This window comes from Mirounga angustirostris, unplaced genomic scaffold (genome assembly GCF_029215605.1).
Source record: "Mirounga angustirostris isolate CCGP_5_RB_7025 unplaced genomic scaffold, mMirAng1.0.hap1 SCAF_6, whole genome shotgun sequence".
NCBI classification, from domain to species: domain Eukaryota; kingdom Metazoa; phylum Chordata; class Mammalia; order Carnivora; family Phocidae; genus Mirounga; species Mirounga angustirostris.
The window spans coordinates 14,155,207-14,175,852 of NW_026991714.1; the positions used below are offsets into that span (position 1 = coordinate 14,155,207).

At 35.6% G+C, this 20,646-nt stretch overlaps 1 protein-coding gene across 5 annotated transcripts in view; it reads right to left on the minus strand.

Moving 5' to 3' along the window:
* SPATA17 (spermatogenesis associated 17) overlaps positions 1-20,646 on the minus strand; it is a 202,460-nt gene that overhangs the window by 155,648 nt on the left and 26,166 nt on the right. For all 5 annotated transcript variants that reach the window (XM_064593867.1, XM_064593866.1, XM_064593869.1 and 2 more), the window contains one exon: positions 11,416-11,519. In XM_064593867.1, the coding sequence (XP_064449937.1) occupies positions 11,416-11,519 (104 nt within the window). The remainder of the gene's footprint in view (positions 1-11,415; positions 11,520-20,646) is intronic.

A 20,646-nucleotide genomic window follows, 5' to 3' on the forward strand; every position in this document is an offset into this window, starting at 1 on the left:
CCTATATATCAAAAGAAATATGGGTGACTATTTTTAAAGTCATGCAAAGAAGAAATCAAAAAAGAAATTATTTATGCCCTCAAGGCAAAAGCAGCTTTGACTGTAGACTTACATCTCTGAATTCTTATCTTCTTTTATATTTTGGCTAGTAAATTATTTAGTATGTTGATAGTTCTTTGATACTCAGATGTCATTATGAGGATGGTTGATCTGAATTAACTTAGCCATTATCAGACAAGATAATATTCCAATTCTGGTATCTGTCTTGGGCTCACATACCTGCCAAGGCTTTGTGGTTATCTCCAGCTAAGGCCCTAAATTTCATGGCCACCGCTAATAAATTCATCAGTTTGAGGTACAAAATCCGTTGGGTTTTACAATACCACAAAGTTCCAAATTGTACGACTCAAAAAATACACACTGTACACACAGCAGTTCCCTTAGCAAAGCAGTACCACCTTCCATCTCTGCTTACAGATTAGCTATGTCTAGTCCACGTTCATCTACTTCTCACAGAAATTTTCTGAAAGAGGTAAGGAGTAGGCAGCATACACCAATATTATGAAATCTACCTACTATTTCAATTAACGCCAAGGCCTCAATTGTTAATGATCTCTATCACATGGCAGAACAGATGGGATCTGAAAACATATTTAACACCACACAATAATGTTTTTTAATCTGACATCAAATTGCCTCCAATAGTCAAATTCCCGTTTAGTTCTATTACTTTTAATACTTTATTTCATTGGGCATGACCAAGTCATATGGTACCTGCACTGAAAGGAAGTCTAAGAAGGTGAGTTTTTCGTTTTCTAGCCTCAGCAGCAGGGAAGGCAATTCACTTATAAGAGGTTTGTAATGGGTTTTAAGTGAGCCTACTGATGCTATATGCCACTGAAATATGACTGATACGACTTGAAATAATTTAAAAATACAAAGAGGCTATCTGCTTTGATTTAAAAAAAAAAAATACTGAATTCAAATATCCAGATCTACCATTACTTAGTTGTGTGACCCAAGTTACTTAAACCCTGAGTTTTAGTTTTTCATCTTTAAAATATGATAATATACATCCCCAAAACACCATGCACACAATAGATGCTTAGTAAATATAATTTACGGTGATAAGTCTATTTATTGAGCTCATCATTGCTTACAATGTCTAAATCTGTCCATATAAACTTTTAGCCTGATATTATGACAATTATGATTACCACATACAAGACTGATCTTCCTCTTATTGTTATTTACCAAAAACATATTGACATGCTATACCAATGGGCAGAAATTTTTGATGAGTCTATAATTAAATATTCCTTTTGTTCATGTTTTACAAGATTTAAGCAACTACTCAGTTATAATGCTTTTTGTCTAAAGAGTAAGTTATTATCAAGCATGTGCCCGATATGGATAGACTAGATATATTCCAGACCTTATTGCTTACATTAGTATTTTCCCATATTAATTCTGACCTTAAAATGAAGTTAGTGAAAGTTCTGAGGAATCCATATGTGAACAGCGGAAGGCGAATACCAACACTACTCTATAGGTTTTTACTCTAGTAGTTCCCGCTTTGATTTTGGGGCTGCACAGGTTACCAATCTGAGAAGACATGCTGATTTTCTTCATGTCTCTATTTCTTTGTTAATTAAAGAACAATTAGAAATGTGCTGCCTAGATAGTCTAATGTATTAAGTCTTCAACTCCAGAGAACTAGAAATCTTTTTAGTACTGTGTTTCCCTGATCCCCAACGTTAAGTGATCTCAGTGCTCTTCAGTTTTGTCATTAGCTTAATGCCTTTGTTGACTCTGTATGGTTATATACCAGAGAAGGATTACTTAAAGACTATAATGGTGGTCATATTGAGGGTCCCAGATAACCATTATAAGGATGAGAGATAATGTTCAAATCTTTTGAATTGAGTTTCCTAGAAACTAGATAAATATTCGTAAAAATCACTCAACATTTTTTTTGCTTTATCCTCGAAAATAAATGCAAGTTAGCAGACTACAAAGACAGCATTTAACACAAATATTGATATAAATATTTTGAAACAGCAAGCTGTTAGTTAGCTGTGAGTTCTAGATGGTGACCAGATTCATTGGGAACAAACACTGATAGTTTAACAGGAAATGAAAGAGAGAGGAATTGTGAACGTTAGAAACTAAGAATTTCTCATAGTTCAACTAGAAGTTATTTACATATAAATAACAACAATAGGAAAAGAAGAGAAAGTCATTTTTTAACATGCCAAGTTATGAGTATGAATCAGTGGATTTCAGAATAACCAGGGAAACCAGGCACATAGCCCAGTCCATGCCAATATGGCAGAGCTGCACAGGGATCTTTAAAGAACTGGATGCTGTTCTCCTACAAGTGTTATTTCATCAGCAGTATTCAGATCATAGAAAGTCAAAAAAGCATTTTAATAGCCATTTCTTCTCTGATTTAGCATTTTGGCAATGAATCTAAGAACTCATAAATATAATATTAAAATTAGACTAATGGTCCCATTAATGATAAATCCACTAGTCATTCTTCTCCAAAACTATGAAGGACCAATTTAGTGATTTGAGGAGGTGTTGCCACCTGAGAAAACTTTTTTCTATCTATGGGAATGCAAGGCAGCCTTTATCTTTCAGGAGTATATATTTCAATAATACGTTATTATAAATATTTCTTAAAATTTCATGATAGACTTAGAGAACTTTTAACTGTAAGGGTTTTAAATACATAATTATAATACGTGCATATATAAAAAATCTTGATTTACATGTGTTATCATATCCGTCTTGGTCATGGTAAGTGGTAATTTTATACCATATACTTTTCTGTGAATCCCTTATGACATAGATTAGTCTCATTCACAAAACAGTGAGTTCACCCAAGAGAAAGAAAGTTAAGAGATGTCTTCTCAAGAAATCTACATCATGTCTAAAGAAAATGCAGTCTGTTTGGAACAGGATGATGAAGAGGCCAAAGAGAGCAAGCTCCAGAGGAAAAAGTGACTTACTAGATTTCCTGATAGGATAGAATACCTGAGAAATAATCAACGGCAGATATAATTTGCAGACAGGGCAAGAAGAAAAATATAAGGAAATAGAAATTAATTTAAAAATGGAATAAGGTAAATATATTCATCCTACATTAATTGCCTTTGTAAGGAACTCTGCTTCTGTAATCATGATAATGTAAATACTGATACTGATTTCTCTGAAAATAGATGGAAGCGGAGATGGGAAGAATATGAGTTAAATCCTCATCTACCATATTATGTGAAAGTAATGCAAAAGATCCAAAGATGTAAAATCAGACAGTATCAGATAAGCATATAATTTAGAAATATTTGGTGTAAAAAGAAATAGCTAAAAGAAAAAAGTAGTCAACACTAGGGACATAGTAAGGATATGGCAAAGCAGTTCTTTTATCTATTATAAACATTTGGTAATAGGTAATAAATATAATAATACGCATGTATTATGTTGACATATATTCCTTTTTATTTTTTTAAAAGATTTTATTCATTTATTCGAGAGAGAGAAAGAGAGACAGGGAGCGCTGGGTAAGAGGAGGGGAGAAAGCCAAGCAGACTCCGTGCTGAGCATGGAGCCCAATGTAGGGCTCGGTCTCATGACCCTGAGTCTCATGAGATCGAGCCCTATGTTGGGCTCCATGCTGGGCATGAAGCCTGCTTAGGATTCACTCTTTCTCCCCGCCACTCCTCCTTCTGCTCATGCTCTAAATAAATAAGTAAACAAATAAACAAAACCTTTAAAAATAAATAAAAATGTAAAATACTTCTAAATTTCAAAAAAAATAAAGATGTTTGTATATTCATTATTGCATCTCTCCCAACTTTGTTCTATTTTTCCATTCTTTGCTTTTCCTTCCAGCTCTCCGAAAGAAAATTTTTAGCCATGGTTTAATGTCACAAAAATACTGATGATTTAGATTGTACTCAGCAATTAATGTTTCTATAAATTCTTTTAAAACACGCAAACTAATTCATGAAATTTTATGTTTGTTTATTTTGAATTAAAAATAGCCTCATGAAACTGAATGTTATTCTTATAACATCACAGGGAAGTATTTTTATAAATATTAGCTTTTTTTCTTTGTCCTTGATAGTAATAGCTATTATTTGCTGAGTGTCGATTATATGCCCAGTGCTTCATGTACTGCATGACTCACAAATATTCTGCAACGTAAATACTGCTGCTCCAAAGTGCAGATGAAGAAACCTAATTTCTTTAAGACTAAGTAACTAGTTCAAGTTCACACAACTAGAAAGTGGCAGTGATGACTAGTCCACATCAATCTGACTCCAAAGTCAATGTTCCTGGTTATTTGTGTCTTAAACTTGTTAAATTAAATCTTTCATGAAGTATCCAAGAGAAATGGAAACCTAATTCCACACAAAAACTTGTGTATAAATGTTCATAGCATCATTATTCATAATAGTCAAAGAGTGGAGACAACTCAAATGTCCATCAAATGATAAATGGATAAATAATATGTGGTTTACCCATAGAATGAAATATTAATTAGTAAGAAAAAGGAATGTAGTACTGTTATATACTACAGCATGGATGAACTTGGAAAACACCAGGCCAAACATCAGTCACAAAAAACCACTTTGTAAGATTCAATTTATATGAAATGTACACAATAGGCAAGTCTACAGAGATAAAAAATAGATTAGTGGTTGCCAATGGTGAGCATGGCTGGGAAGAATGGGGAGGGTCACTGCTAAAGGGCACAGGATTTCTTTTTAAGATAATAAAAATGTTTTAAATTGATTGTGGTGATGGTTGCACAGCTTTGTGAATACACTACCCACCACAGAGTAGTGCACTTTAAAGGGATGAACCATATGGTATATGAATTATATCTCAACAAAGCTGTAACAATAAAAACAAAACAAATATATCCTTTAAAAAATTCTCATGATACATGAAAAGATAGGTAAAGAATAATATCCATAAAAATCTTTCTAGCCAAACCATGGTATACAAAATCAACATGCTGAAAAACTTTGATTCACTTTGATGAATGACAAATTTACATTCAAAATAGCACTATTGTTATAAGGTATTAACAACCAAAAACTACACTGAAGCATTAAACTTGGGGGAATATATTACTTCCAGCTTAAATTTCTGTCAAAAAAGATCAGTTTTCTGTACTCCAAGCTAATAATGTTTTATTAATGCTAGCAATCTATAACTCTGTAGCTAATTTTTAATTTCATTATATAATTTTCTTATTCATAACCTGGGGCAGTTTTTGCATATCAGGCTAGATACTATAAAGGAACATGTCTACCAAGTGCAAACTCAGTCTCAAATTAATCAATTCCATTTATCTTTGTGATAGGTCTACTCTTGGTTATAAAAATATATTCTTATATAATTATACATAATTTCTTCTACTATTATCTATGTAATAAATAAACTATTTCTATTAATAAAAGAGCAGATAAACTAAAGTTAAGCCTAATGTTGTCTGGTATCCTACATAATTCAAACCAAACATGTTCTGATGTAGAATATATTTTACTAACTTTTTGTTCTGCAAGTTATTTTACCCTGCTGAAAGATAGAAAAATGCACTAGGGGCACCTGGGTGGCTCAGTCGTTAAGCATCTGCCTTCGGCTCAGGTCATGATCCCAGGGTCCTGGGATCGAGCCCCACATCGAGCCCCACATCAGGCTCCCTGCTCAGTGGGAAGCCTGCTTCTCCCTCTCCCACTCCCTCTGCTTGTGTTCCCTCTCTTGCTGTCTCTTGCTCTGTCAAATACATAAATAAAATCTTTAAAGAAAAGAAGAAGAATGCACTAGATCTTTTATTTTCTCTTTGAAACCCAGAAACTATACATTTAATCCTTCCTGGTATGAGTAATCAGAATACATCATAATTGCTTTGATACGATATTAAAGTGTGACATATAATCTTGAAAAGACATCACCTAAAAATATTGCCATAAGTAAAAGTAATGTAAATTTTGTCCAAGGCAAAATGCTGAAAATCAACCTTTACTGAACAAATTCTATATGCAAGTCACTGTGTGTGGAAAATATCCTGTAAGATGGCTACCAATAATTCCCACTGTGGTATTCATCCTTCATGTAATCCCCTCACTTTGAGAGTGGGGTGGACCCGGTCTCTTCCTTCAAATGAACAAAATGTAGCAAAAGTGATGAAATGTCACTTCAGACATTAGGTTATCAAAAGAATGTGGTTTCCATCCTCATGTTTTCTTGTGTCCTCTAGTTCACTTGCTAATTTCCATGTTATAAGCTGCCCTACAGGGAAGCCTACTTGGCAAGAAACCAATGGACTCAAGTGCAACAGCAAGAATAATGGAGGGCCATGTGAGGATCTTCCCCCAGTTGAGCTTTCATATGAGACCGCAGCTCTGGCTGACAGCCTGACTACAACCTCATGAGAGACCTTAGTCTAGGCATGGAGCCCCTTCCAGATTCCTGGCTGATAAAGTGATGAGCTGTTAAGTGTGTACTGTTTTAAGCTGCTTTGAGTGTAATTTGTAATGCAGGAAAAGATAACTAGAGTCCTGATTCCAATGATTCTCAATGAAAAATAGAATAAAGAAATGTGAAGAAATAATGCACATAAATGTGTTATATATGTTCTTCTATGAGAAGGAAAACACCACCACCTAGTAAAATTAATGACCCTAATGATGCTTTTAATAATCACCAGACTATTTAAATATAAATATTATGAAAAATACAATCAAATGTGCATGCCAAAACACAAATGTAATCATGCCGCCACTCTTCTTAAAAGGGAAGTCTACTCCAAAGTTCTCAGAATAGCATCCAAACTCTTTAACATGGTCTAAAATGCCCTGTTATGATGTGGTTCCTACTAAACTGTCTGGACTTATCTTTAACCAAACCTTCTATCATCCTCCACACATCAACTTCAGTGAGATTTCCTGTGTAAATGTCCTAATTTCTGCACAACCTTCAGGGTTCAGTTTCACAGCCTCTGAGAAATGTCCCTAATCCCCAGACTCCCACTCCTACTCTGACCAACACCGATCTGCCTTAGATGTTCCTCTTCTGTGTTTCCTCTATGGTACCCCGTAGCATCCTTTCATTACATTTATAAAACTGCATATGTAACAGAAAGTAAAACAGATTGTGATTTATACTAGAAAGTTAACTATAGGGGCAGTTGGTGGCTCAGTCGTTAAGCATCTGCCTTCAGCTCAGGTCATGATCCCAGGGTCCTGGGATCGAGCACCACATCAGGCTCCCTGCTCTGTGGGAAGCCTGCTTCTCCCTCTTCCACTCCCCCTGCTTGTGCTCCCTCTCTAGCTGTGTCTCCCTCTGTCAAATAGATAAATGAAATCTTAAAAAAAAAGTTACCTATATATTTCCAATTTTGAGACAGTGGAGTAAATATCTCTCTACCCCTTCCTCTCTTAAACTTCCATAAAATAAGAAAGGCAATAAGAAAATAAAAGGAGGGGCGCCTGGGTGGCTCAGTCGTTAAGCGTCTGCCTTCAGCTCAGGTCATGATCCCGGGGTCCTGGGATCGAGCCCCGCATCGGGCTCCCTGCTCGGCGGGAAGCCTGCTTCTCCCTCTCCCACCTCCCCTGCTTGTGTTCCCTCTCTCGCTGTGTCTCTCTCTGTCAAATAAATAAATAAAATCTTAAAAAAAAAAAAAAAGAAAAGAAAAGGAAACCCTATCGTTGGTAAAATCAGAAACACTTAAGAGTAATATATATGAAGAAGGGCCACCAAGAGTAGTGAAAATTCAACCAGTATTAGAGATGTCATGGAGACAAGACACCTTAAGATGCAGATTTCAGAGAGAGACTGCCAGGTGCAAAATTCCTAAAAATAGGTGGCATACTTAGAAGAAAAAACAGCAATGCCCTCCTTGCTCGGAATAATATTGGAGAGCAAAACTCAACTGTGGCAGATTTCCTGAACTGTATGTCAGAGTGGCAGGGGACATTGGACTAAACGAGGAAATGCACAGGAATGCTATCTTTGCTATAGATCTCTAAGAGTGTTAAAGCAATAAGCAGTCCTAGAGCTGCCAATTACTATCAAAACAAAACAAAAGCTAAACCAGTTCACATACATAGATATACGTACATATTATGTGTGGGGCTATACTTTGAGCCAAGAAGACTTCCTAACAGCCCCAGAGCACTCCTTTCGCTGTTCCCCAACACTGTCTTTTACAGCACCCCATTCCAAAACCCTAGAAATTTCCTCAGAGTGTTAAGTGTCTTTTGGCATCTAATGGAGCTGGCTACCAGGAGAACCAATCATGTGATTAGAAGGTTGGGACTTTAAGCTCCACCCCATCCACCTCCAACATCCCTGGAGGGGAGAGAGGATGGAAGTTGAAGTAATCACTAATGGTCAAAGATTTAATCAATCATACCTAGCTAAGGAAGCCTCTATAAAAATCCCTGAACCTATAGAATTCAGAGATTTTCTGGGTTGCTGAACACATGGCCATACTAGGGGGATGGCCTGCCAGCCCCATCTTTTGCACTATGCGTCTCTTCCACCTGGCTGTTTCTGAGTTTTATCCTTTTATAATAAGCCAGTAATGTAATAAATAAGCCATTTTCCAGAGTTCTCGAGGAGTTCTAGCAGACGACTGATCTTGGGGAGGAGGTCTTAGGAATCTCTGATTTGTAGCCAAGTTGGACAGAAGTTGTGGGTAAACTGGGGACATAACACTTGTGATTGATATCTACAGTTTGGATGGGGGTGGGAAGGGAGACAGTCTTATGGGACTGAGCCCTTAACCTGTAGGATATGACACTATCACCAGATAAGTAGTTTTAGAATTGAATTAAATTATAGGACATCTAGCTGCTCTGATATTGCTTGGCATGGAAAACCCACACATTTGGTGACCAGAAGTATTGAGTATTGAGTAGACAGAAAACAGAGTACTATTTTTCCTTTCCAATCTCCATGCCATATAATCTTCTCAGTTCATCTAATAAATATAGCAAAAACGTGATAACAATACCTGCAAATTATAACACAGGAAAGAAAATTACATCTAATCAAGCATACAAAAGTGGATATAAATATCCTATATAAAATACTGATACAATTTACTAATAAATCAAAAGAATAACAATGGCTCAGTTAGAGATATTTCTAGCACAAAATGATGGTTTAATATTAGTATATCTCCTCTGCTCCTCCTAGATCAACAGACAGCTCCATCTTCTTGTGTAGTGCTAGCCACATCACCAAGACACAATGGTGAAGGTCATATTGGGTGCCTGGTCACCAAGGCTGCTTTTGACTCTGGCAAAGTGTACATTGTTGCCATCAATGACCCCTTCATTGACATCAACTACACAATCTACTTGTTCCAGTATGATTCCACCCATGGCAAATTCAATGGCACAGTCAAGGCTAAAAATGTGAAACTTGTCAGCAATGGAAAAAAAGCCCTTCTCTATCTTCCGAGAGAGAGATCCTGCCAACATCAAATGAGGTGATGTTGGTGCTGAATACATTGAGGAATCCCCTGGTGTCTTCACTACTATGGAGAAGGCTGGGGCTTAAAGGGCAGAGCCAAGAGGGTCATCTTTTCTGCTGATGCCCCCATGTTTGTGATTGGCATGAATCATGAGAAATATGACAAGTCCCTCAAGATTGTCAGCAATGCCTCCTGCACCACCAACTGCGTGGCTAAAGCAAATTGTCAGCACTGATACACCAGCTTCCCTAGTAACTAGAGATATACACAGTAATATCAGGAAGAAAACAAAGATGAATGGAAATACCTGTCCGATAGAAGATATAGGCCTTTACAAAGCCAGCCTTTCACATACTTGTCTCTTTGAGGACTTTCCCCTATCAGTGATGGGCTAGAGTGAAGCAAGAAAGGCCTCTCCAGTGTACAATTTAAGGATGCCCTCTTGGGGTTGTAAAAGTGCAGGGTTGGCACCTGCATGGCCCTGCTAGTAAGCACCTCTTCAACTTTTGTGCCTTAAGAGCCTCACTTATCTCACCTTAGTCCTAGCCCGGCACAAATTCCCTCTCTTGCATATTCTGCTAGCTCTTTCCTACGGGCAGGCTCACTCCTGCCATTTGCAGAAAGCCAGCCCATCGCTAGGACCTTTGATTTCTTAAGGAAGAAATTAAACAGCAGTCCCCTGGCATCCACATGTTTCTGAGTTTTCCAACTTCTCCAACTGACCAAAACCTACTGCAACCCTCCCAGACTTTTATTGCGGTTTCCAAAAAAATCAACCTTACAAATACCCAACACTTAATTTTCAAAGACCAGATCCTCTTATGTACCCAGCATACGTGAGAAATTTAAAAGTTAGAAAAATCAGTTTTCAGATATTTCTTATAATATGTGTAACTTTAGGGTCTCAGGCAAAAATCTTATTTTAATAATTTATTGTGCAATTGTTCTCTCTAGTTCAAAGAATTTTAAGAGTAAAATAAGATAAGGTATGTGAAAAAAACCTAAAACAATTACATAAATGGCAACTGTTTTTAGTTGCTATTTCTTTTTTATCTAAACATACTATAAGTCGATGGTCACTTACATGTTATTAGAATGGGGCATATTACAAGAGGGGAAAAAAACTATATTATTTGAAGTTATATGAAAACTTACACATAGAGCTTTGGTAAAGTTGACTGAATAGTGTTGCAATAGCTTGACTTTGCATAAATCTACAAAAGACATCATCCTATGATGTAAATCCAGGTGCTTTCTATGTGTTCAAAGAAACAAAAGCTGATAGTAAGCAGTCCATTTTAATTATGTTCCATGATATTTTCTCCTTTGAGAGGCAAGTTCTTACTATTGATCATATTTCTCAAAATACATCTGAGGCTTATCATACTTTAAATCTTCATCTATGGAATCATTTTACAGATAAATCCATCTCAAAATGAGATAATTTTACCAAAACTATTTTGCATAGAATCAGAGAGGCCTACTGAACACATAAATAATCTAATTTATAGTCAAAAGTACAATATATTTAAAAATATGACAACAATAAATTTTAAGGTAAATAGAATCATATGTCTCTATCTTATCAATAAATTTCTATCTAAAATATCACTGAGAGGGTGCCTGGGTGGCTCAGTTGGTTAAGCTACTGCCTTTGGCTCAGGTCATGATCCTGGAGTCCCGGGATCGAGTCCCACATTGGGCTCCCTGCTCAGCGGGGGGCCTGCTTCTCTCTCTGACCCTCTTCCCTCTCGCGCTCTCTGTCTCTCATTCTCTCTCTCTCAAATAAATAAATAAAATCTTAAAAAAAATAAAATAAAATATCACTGAGTTCTAGCAAGTATTCCTAAGTATGGTAATGATCAACATCTATTAAGTAACCTTTTTGAGATTATCACTAGTAGAATACTCACCTAATTGCATCGTTGGTCTCTGAAACAGCTTTCAGGTACTCCTTCAAATAAAAATAATTAAAGCAGTATTTCCGAATCCTATAGCCTCGCCATCGCCTCTGAATCTATTGAAGTAAATTAAAAGATAAAATATACCAGTGAGCATTTTTAGTGAAAACATTAACAGTTCTTCAAAATTAAGGTAATGATGGATGATAACTCACATCAAATAAAGTTTTAGGCTTTCCCACTAACAGTATATATAGTTGCAAATGTAGAGTGTACTTAGATTATAAAATATTATAAAGACAAAACATATTTAGAGGTTATTAGATTTTTAAAAATTTATAATTTTTCACAAACACTAAATGTGAAATTAACTACTGAACAATTAAAAATTTGTTTTATCAATCTCTACCACTTCAACTTCCTGACAAAATGATTTTTTATTTTTCATAAACCACTGACTTGAAGATTATATTTGGTCTCATTAAAATCAATTTTCAAATGGGCTTTTAAAATTTGATGGTTTCAAAATCTTTAAACAAAATGTTATCTTATATCTTCATCATGATATTTTAATACTTCCTTAATAACAATAGCTAACATTTATTGTTTTATTATGTGTGAGGTAGATGTATTGCAGTTTGCATGTATTTATGCATTTAATCTTTAGAATACCCCTATGAGAAATATTCTTTTTTTTTTTTTTAAGATTTTATTTATTTATTTGGCAGAAAGAGACACAGCGAGAGAGGGAACACAAGCAGGGGGAGTGGGAGAGGGAAAAGCAGGCTTCCTGCCAAGCAGGGAGCCCGATGCGGGCTCGATCCCAGGACCCTGGGATCATGACCTGAGCTGAAGGCAGATGCTTAACGACTGAGCCACCCAGGCGCCCCCTATGAGAAATATTCTTATCATCTTATTTACAGATGAGAAAACTGCTAAATAGTGAACTTATATAATTTCTTCATAATTTTATAGCCATTGGTGATGGATCTAGGAATTACATTAGGACTTTAGAGCTCATTTTCTAAACCACTAAAATACAGAACTGGAAACAGAGTGAAATGCAATTTTCAAAGAATAAACATTTCTGTTGAAAGCACCTATGTTTTTTTAGACGAAAGGAGTATGGGGAGGGGGTCTCAGAGAACAAATTTATGTGGGCTACTCCTTGCCTTATTATGCTCCATTAATCACGAGAAATCAATCTCTTTATGTTTTATCTTTGCTAATATCATCTCTAATAGACAAACTCAAAACTCAAAACAAAAATATAATGCATAGATCTTATTTTTGTGGAAAACAAAAACAAACAAACCCCCCCCCCACAACTTCTTTAAAGGAGTAGAGGAAGAAAAAACAGCAAAAGATGAAAAAAAAAAGTTAACCCTTAATTCCTTACAATTTTATGGCAGTTTATATGTATTTTTGAATTATTCACATATTATGAATGATTCTCTTTTTGGATATGAAGTCCTTCCAATGTTTTGCACAGTTAGCTAAGCTAGGAACACACACCTTTTCTAAACATTTTTTTTTAAATAGCAAAGGGTGATTAATATAGACTCTCTACACTTATCCATTGGGTTTTATCCCAAAAGCCTATTCTTTTTAAACTAAATATGTTGAGCCTAAAATTTTTTATAACTTGAAAGCTGGATCTATAAGAATAAACAGAAAAATGTTTTACTTGTATTCTATATTTTTCCATGTTTTAAAACATGATCATTTAATTTTACAATCTGAAATACAGTACATGAAAATTCTGAAGAACTGTTTTAGTCAATCTCCCAGTATGAGAATGACTAAAACCATTGAAGATATGCAAAATAGCTTGTAAGAACAATTAAATCAGAGATAATTCTAGAAAGTAACAACAAGTAGAAAAGCAAGCTAGTGTAACAATGTTATAAAATGCACCTTTCCAAATATTTTTCAAGTGATCTTATTTTAGAAATTCATTAAATAAGAAAAATTATTTTTTTAAAGTTATATACTCATTTTAGAAACTATCTCCCTCTAATTTGACCAAACTGTATTAGAGCTGACAAAGAAAGGTGAGGAATTGATACAAACCACTTTCCTAATGAAAAAGAATAATCAGTTGGAATGTGTATATGTATATAAATCATATATGCAAATAAGTGAATATTTTCCTGGCTCATCTAATTTAATCATTACAATATCATTTTGAGGTAGAGATTATTATTAGTCTCATTTGATAGAAGGGGACATTGATACTTAGAGAGGTTAAATCATTGCTTTCGGTCATAGAGCTGGTGGGATAGCTTCAAATATTACACCATGCTTTTACTTCATGTACAGTCATACAACGAAAAAAGAGAACACTTTCAAACAAAAGTACGGACAGAAAATCCATCATTAGCAACAGAATTGACTAAGGAAAAATGGGAAAATATTAGGATATCATATAGTGTTAAGGTAGGAACTACTTATAAAATAAAAACATCATTAAATTCTAAATCAAATAAGATTAAACGATGCATGCTGGATCACTGAGAAGGAAAAAGAAAAGATGTTGATTCATGATTAGGTCACACTAGGGCAGCGTGTATGCCCATTCTGAGAAAAGAAGTCTGAAAGGACAAAGCTAAAATTGAATCCATGTCAATAGGAAGGATACCTGAGGAAGCCAGCGGCATGGACTCCCTCCCACTTCAAACCAGGCAAATACTAGAAACAGCACCAACCACCTCCAGAGTCTATAGCTGGTGTGTTATCAGGGGATCTTCTAATATCCAACCTCCCTAGACATCTACTCAAAGGCAGGCTAAAATTCCTTTCCAAGACAAATCCTTTTATTCAGAATTGGGTATTAAAACACATACTGAGCGGGGCGCCTGGGTGGCTCAGTTGGTTAAGCAACTGCCTTCGGCTCAGGTCATGATCCTGGAGTTCCTGGATCGAGTCCTGCATCGGGCTCCCTGCTCGGCGAGGAGCCTGCTTCTCCCTCTAACCCTCCCCCCTCTCATGTACTCTCTCTCTCTCTCTCATTCTCTCTCTCTCAAATAAATAAATAAATCTTAAAAAATTAAAAAAAAAAAAAACACATACTGAGCAAGTGATGGTTAAAGTAACAAATTAAAACTCATCCACATTAATAATATTGATTGATAATCAATCTTTAAATGGCTTTGCTAGAGTTAAGTAGGTAAAAGTAGAAAGAAACTGGATGTTTGACCGGGTGAAGATGCTGCCATCCAGGAAAGGGAAGCTCATGAATGTGCCAGGTATTACATTAACTGCTTTAATTCTCATGCTAACCTTGTGCATGAGGCATGATCTCCATGTTAAAAATGAAGAAACTGAGGTTAAGGAATTTGATCAAGTTCACATAACCAGTAAAAGAATAAACGGCAAAGTCAGGATACAAACCCAGCTCTGTCTTATTCAAAAGCCCAGACTCTTTCCACTAAAACATCTTATAGATGAACTACATAAGAAGAAAAAGTATGTGTATGTGTTCTTTCATTTAAAAGATTCCATTTTCCTATGTTATAAGGAGTCCAGTTTAACCAATCCCTAATTGATAGAAGATAGAATACAGTGGAGATTCTACTATACTTTCTCTTATAAGAACAAATGACATCTGTAATTTTGCCTAAATTTCCTATTGATGTCCCAGTACTAGTGAATCAACTTTAAATTAAAAAAAAAAAAAGTTCTTTCAAGAGGCAAGATGACTTTTTATAACATTTCTTAATTTCAAGGTGAATGGGTTATGACTTCAAAAAAAAAAAAAAAAGGCTAGTATTCATGTCCTTTAAAGTAATTAGCAACTTTCAGAAGTGATTGGTATAAAACAATTATTGTCATTGATCAGCTCTGAATAGATAATTTTAAACAAAGTCATTGTGTGCTCAGCAGATTACAGCTTGTTAACGGGCAAGTTCTAAATGACCTCTTAAGCTAGTCAAATCAATGATGCATATTCCTCATTAAGTAACATCAAAATGTAAGTGGTCTTATAAATAATGTTTATTTTAAGCACTAAAACAAATGGCAAAACCTTGATATACCAAAAGCCATCTGCTCATAGAAAAGATTTACCCTCCACTGGTTTACTTTTATTCCTCAAACTTCATAGTAACATTATGGTTATCAAAAGAGAAAAAAAAATGTCTTCTCACCTAAAATTAAAATGAAGACATGGAAAACAAAATTTCTATTACTGATAATAACCTACCTAGTATCAATGGTCTAAATGTATTTGAGAGCATACAAGTAGAACTCTTACTCATAGCTATGCTCTTATTTATTAGAATGCTCAACATCCTAGATTATACAGTAAGCACAGAAAAGTAGGTTTACTAAATTCTCAAAGGTATTTCAAAAACAGTAACATCCAAATTTCATACTAGGTGTCACTGAATTATCATGTCAAAAACATACATATATGAATGGAAATCTTAACTAGGTATTTTTAACTAACAGAAGATTCTGGATAATCATTCCATATGCAATTTCTTCTTTTCAATATTGTTTCCTCACTCTACCTGACTTTATACTCCCTTTCACTACAAATTTATTTAATCATTTCACAATGTTACTGGTACTAGAAGTAGTAGGAAGGGAGAAGAAATATTCTTTGGCATGGTGATGGAAAATTTAAATATCCATCCATCATCAGGCAAAAGCTTGGGGTGGTCTATATGATCCTTTTCCTCTTATTCCTTGGGCTGACATTTTGGGATATCTTTTTCTATTAACTGGTATTCCTAGAGCCTAACATAATATCTAGTATATAAGAGACATTCAATATTTTGTCCTAAATTATTTCCTTAATTACTTCCTGAATTATTCCTGATAAATTCCTATTTATCTCTATCCATCTAATCATGGAGTCATTATTTTAAACGTACATACTTCATAGTATTACAAATACAAAAACCGGATTATAAATAGTTTAGGAGATTGAAATGGATCCTTATGTATCTGACACATATTCAACTATTTTTTAATTAAAGCCACCATATATGGGGCGCCTGGGTGGCTCAGTTGGTTAAGCGACTGCCTTCGGCTCAGGTCATGATCCTGGAGTCCCAGGATCGAGTCCCGCATCGGGCTCCCTGCTTGGCAGGGAGTCTGCTTCTCCCTCTGACCCTCCTCCCTCTCATGCTCTCTGTCTCTCATTCTCTCTGTCTCAAATAAATAAATAAAATCTTAAAAAAAAAAAAAAGCCACTATACAATCATTTCTAATATTTTTATATTTTAAACACAAGTGGGAAAAAAAATAAAATGGTTAACTGATGTTTCAAGCTAGATTAATGTTTGTAAATTAAAACTTGTATTCATAGATCCAGACCTCTAAGAAGAAAGAGCCAATAAAGTCATGGTTACTTTGCAAATTGGTTGTTTTAAGTGATCTTTAATCTAGTGATCCTCCTGTTATTATAGTCTTTATTTTTCTTTAAGTGAAGATTTCTATCTGAACTAAAATATTTTGGGACACTAATTTCAAGACAAATCATTTAAAATAACTGAAATAACAAAGGATCAGCCGAGATGTTCTAGGTTCCAAAAGAATATCATTACATAATTATATATGATTGATCAGTAACATGTACAAAGTTTCCAGGGTTAAGGGAATTCTACTTGAAATAATCAATTATAGCAGTAGCTTTTTAAAAACTCTGTAAGCTTTAGATTATTTCCATTTTTCATTTCTCATAGATTTTGAAAGCGAGAAGAAAAAGTCTGATGGAACATATTTTTTAAGAGATCTCTAAGATACTACACATTAGCACTTCCTGAAATTTGCATTCATATGATATTGCGCCAGTTGTCCTAGGACAGACAAGCAAAGGAGGACTCAAGATATGTAAGATAACCCAGTGGAGGCTTTTCAAGGACATTATAAGGAACGTATGCTTTGCAGAGAGCACTTTGGTTAACTTCCAAACTCTGTGACAGACTACATATCCTCATTATGTTTCATTTACTGAAGACCAGTATACTCTAAGAGTTAATGTATAGAGAGATTAGCAGCTGAAATTGCTAGCAGTCTTAGGGTGATGATGGAGGACAAATCCTGATGCTAGCAATAGCAGTAGGTAAAGGCCCCAGCCTTCTTTTACAAGGAGAGGTTTGTCATCCAATTCTGCCTGCAAGGAGAAGCACGTAACACTCACTGTGGTCTCCTACTAATTGTCACCAAGTTTAGAATTCCCTAAGTAAAATGTACTACCAGTAAGATGCTCGTGAATTGTGAGGACCAGGGATCAGTTTATCAAGTAAACCAGAGCATAAGTAATGAAGTTTCCATAAGAGCTCAGTCCAGGGTTCACATGGTTGTTCTCATCCAGATACTGAGAAAAGGGGAAGACTGGCAGTAAAGGCAAGAGTACAAGTGGTCAGAAGTAACAGAAATGTGGGTACCAGCCCTCTAGGATTCAATTCCCAACGCTATCACTTACTAGCTGTGGGACCTTGGGCAAGATATCTTTCTGTGATTCTATTTCCTCATCTTTCAAATTGGAATCATAATGGTATCGACCTCTGAGAGTTGGTTGTGAGGATTACAGAGAAGAGTTAAAATATTTAAGACTGGTGCCTGGAGGGTAGTAACTGCCATTCAATTGCTAACTCATTATTATTTACTAATGGTTCTGACTTACCAAGATTTGGGAATATGTGGTTTTACAATCTTTTTCTTGCCTGGCCTCAGAGACATATAGCTTCCACTGATGATTGGTTTGACTAAGGTATGCTCAGATCTGCCAGCAACATATATATATTCATACTCAGGTAATAAGTGTGAAAATCTGAAGCCATTCTCTTGGGGAAATAGGAGCCTGGATATACATTCAGCCTCTTGGGTGACCTATAAATGGAAGAATTAAGTGTATGATATATACCACTCCACAGAAGAGGCTTCATCTGGGATGGGGTCAGACAATAAACGAAAGTCATAAGCAAGAGAAAACACTAAATGTTGAGAACCATGAATCAAAGTACTGGGGAAAAGGAACAAGTAATAGACCTTAGGATGCATGAAATAATCCTGCTAAGCTATACTTTCTTTTTGCTACCTGGGGATATTTTTTAATGGACTTTCTATACATAAAGCAATTTTGCCTTCATCTTTATAGTACTGTTATTAGGAAGCTGAGTTGCTAAGCCCAGCGTTTGGTGGACCTGAGGTGACACCTAAGTGCTTAATTAGATGTTCCCTGGCATCAGAAATGGAGGGTCAACTCTATGCCAGGCTGTAAAAGGACAGACCATTGTATATCTAAATGAGATGTGGAAAGAAAGGAATTTAGCAACTGAATCAGTTCAGGACATTTGTATAAGATACTAAAAGCTATTCAAAAAGAGAGAACTAAAAAAAAAAAGTTGGGGACCAAATTTAGACAAGATTCACAATGGAATATCCAAAATGCTGGAGGAAAGGCAGAACCCTAATCTGGAGTAAAGTTGAATTAAAGACCAAAAAGGCAATAAAGTGTCACAGAGAGAAACAGGAGGAATAGGGCACCGGGAGCTAAGATAAAAATTTATTGAGCAATCTATTGCTGTCTTAATTGACTGTCACTGACCTAGCAGCATATCAGTAACAGGGATTTTAAGAAGGCATACTGTGGGTTCTGACAGCAGCTTATATCATAGCAAACCTCCTTCAAACCTGTACATGTTATGATACTTAGGCAAGGTCCCAAAGTTCATGAGATCTTCCATTCACATGAGAATTGCACTAACCAAATAGTATCTTACCACGTCCAGTTTATTTATACCACATAACCTCAACAGATTTTCAAAAAGTCTTAAAGGTCCCCCAGCAAAGGCTTAAATAATTTCCAACAAAGACACTGAGGGACTTAAACAAAAAGTACTTAAAACAAATGACTTTTTTTACTCCTCGTTTAGAAAAGAATGGGCTAACGTTCATTGACTTATTCGGGGAAATTTATTAAACCACCTACTATAAGCCAGGAACTGTAGATACAAAGACTAAGAGGATAGGATCTGGGCCCCAAGGGACTTACAGTGTGTGGGGAGGTAGGTACAGGCATGTAAATTAGTAAGGATAATAAAATGTTACAGGTTCTATAACAGAAGTATGTTGATGGTAAAATAGGACATAAAAAGAGTGATCAATCTACATGGGTAGGGGGATCGTAAAGTCTTTAGAGAGAACGTGACCCTTGAAAAAATAAATACAGCAAATCAGGATATGGATACGTATTACATTAAAAAATCATATACTTTATTCTTTATTATAAGAAAGTGACATCTATATAGGAATGGATAGGCTAAAAAATATATTTTTTAAATCCCTCTATTTTCAGGAATGCTCCACTAGCCTCGTTAGTAATTGGTGAAAATTTGTCATGCTACGATTCAGTCAAACATAATTTGTAATCAGCTCATTATATAAGGCAAATTAAGACAGAAGTTTTTCTTTTCTATTGTATGTGAAAATCTTATTCAAGATTTGTGTGCACATATATCAGTTTGAATATTATTGGCCATATAAATTTTTGGTAGTTATCTATGACTGTTAGAAATTCTTCCTCCTGGACACACACGGCCACCCATATTTAAAGCATTTAAGGGATAGTTATTTTGAACAAGGTTACTCGGTAGCTGATGAACTGAAAAGGCAGAGGTATAGCTATTAGAAGTAAAACTTCAGCTAGTGGTATCTAGCCAGGATTGTAATCTTCAGATGTGCACAACATGAAGGTATGTGGACCACATACTAGTTTCTCCAGCCACTCTCTCTTGCAGAAAGCACAATCTTCAGAACACCATCTTGCAAAACTGCACTTCTTACAAATAAATTCAGTTCTGGTCACTGTGATCAACCAACACTACAATTTAATCTTTGCTAGGCAGTCATTTTGGCCTCCATGCAAGTAAGCCTCATTCCTCATCGTAGGAACATGAAATAAGTACCTAGTCTATTACCAAGTCAACTCATCCAAACCTCTGAAGGCAGCCTTTGAATATCTTCATTGGAGAAGTGTTTTTATTATAAATTTCTCACAGTAGTGCTTACATCCCCCACATAGCCTCACAGAAACTCCTGTGTGTCGTCAGTGGCTTGGCTCAAGCCTTCCTCCGCCTCACTTTAATGGTCACTGCATCCTCACCTCTACTCTTCTCTCCTGGAATGTGTTGCATAAAAAATAAGTCTGGACACAGCAAGAGAGACTTTATTTCAAAGAATTATGATAAGGGAGAGGGAGTGAGTGACCATCACAATAGGTGGAGTGGA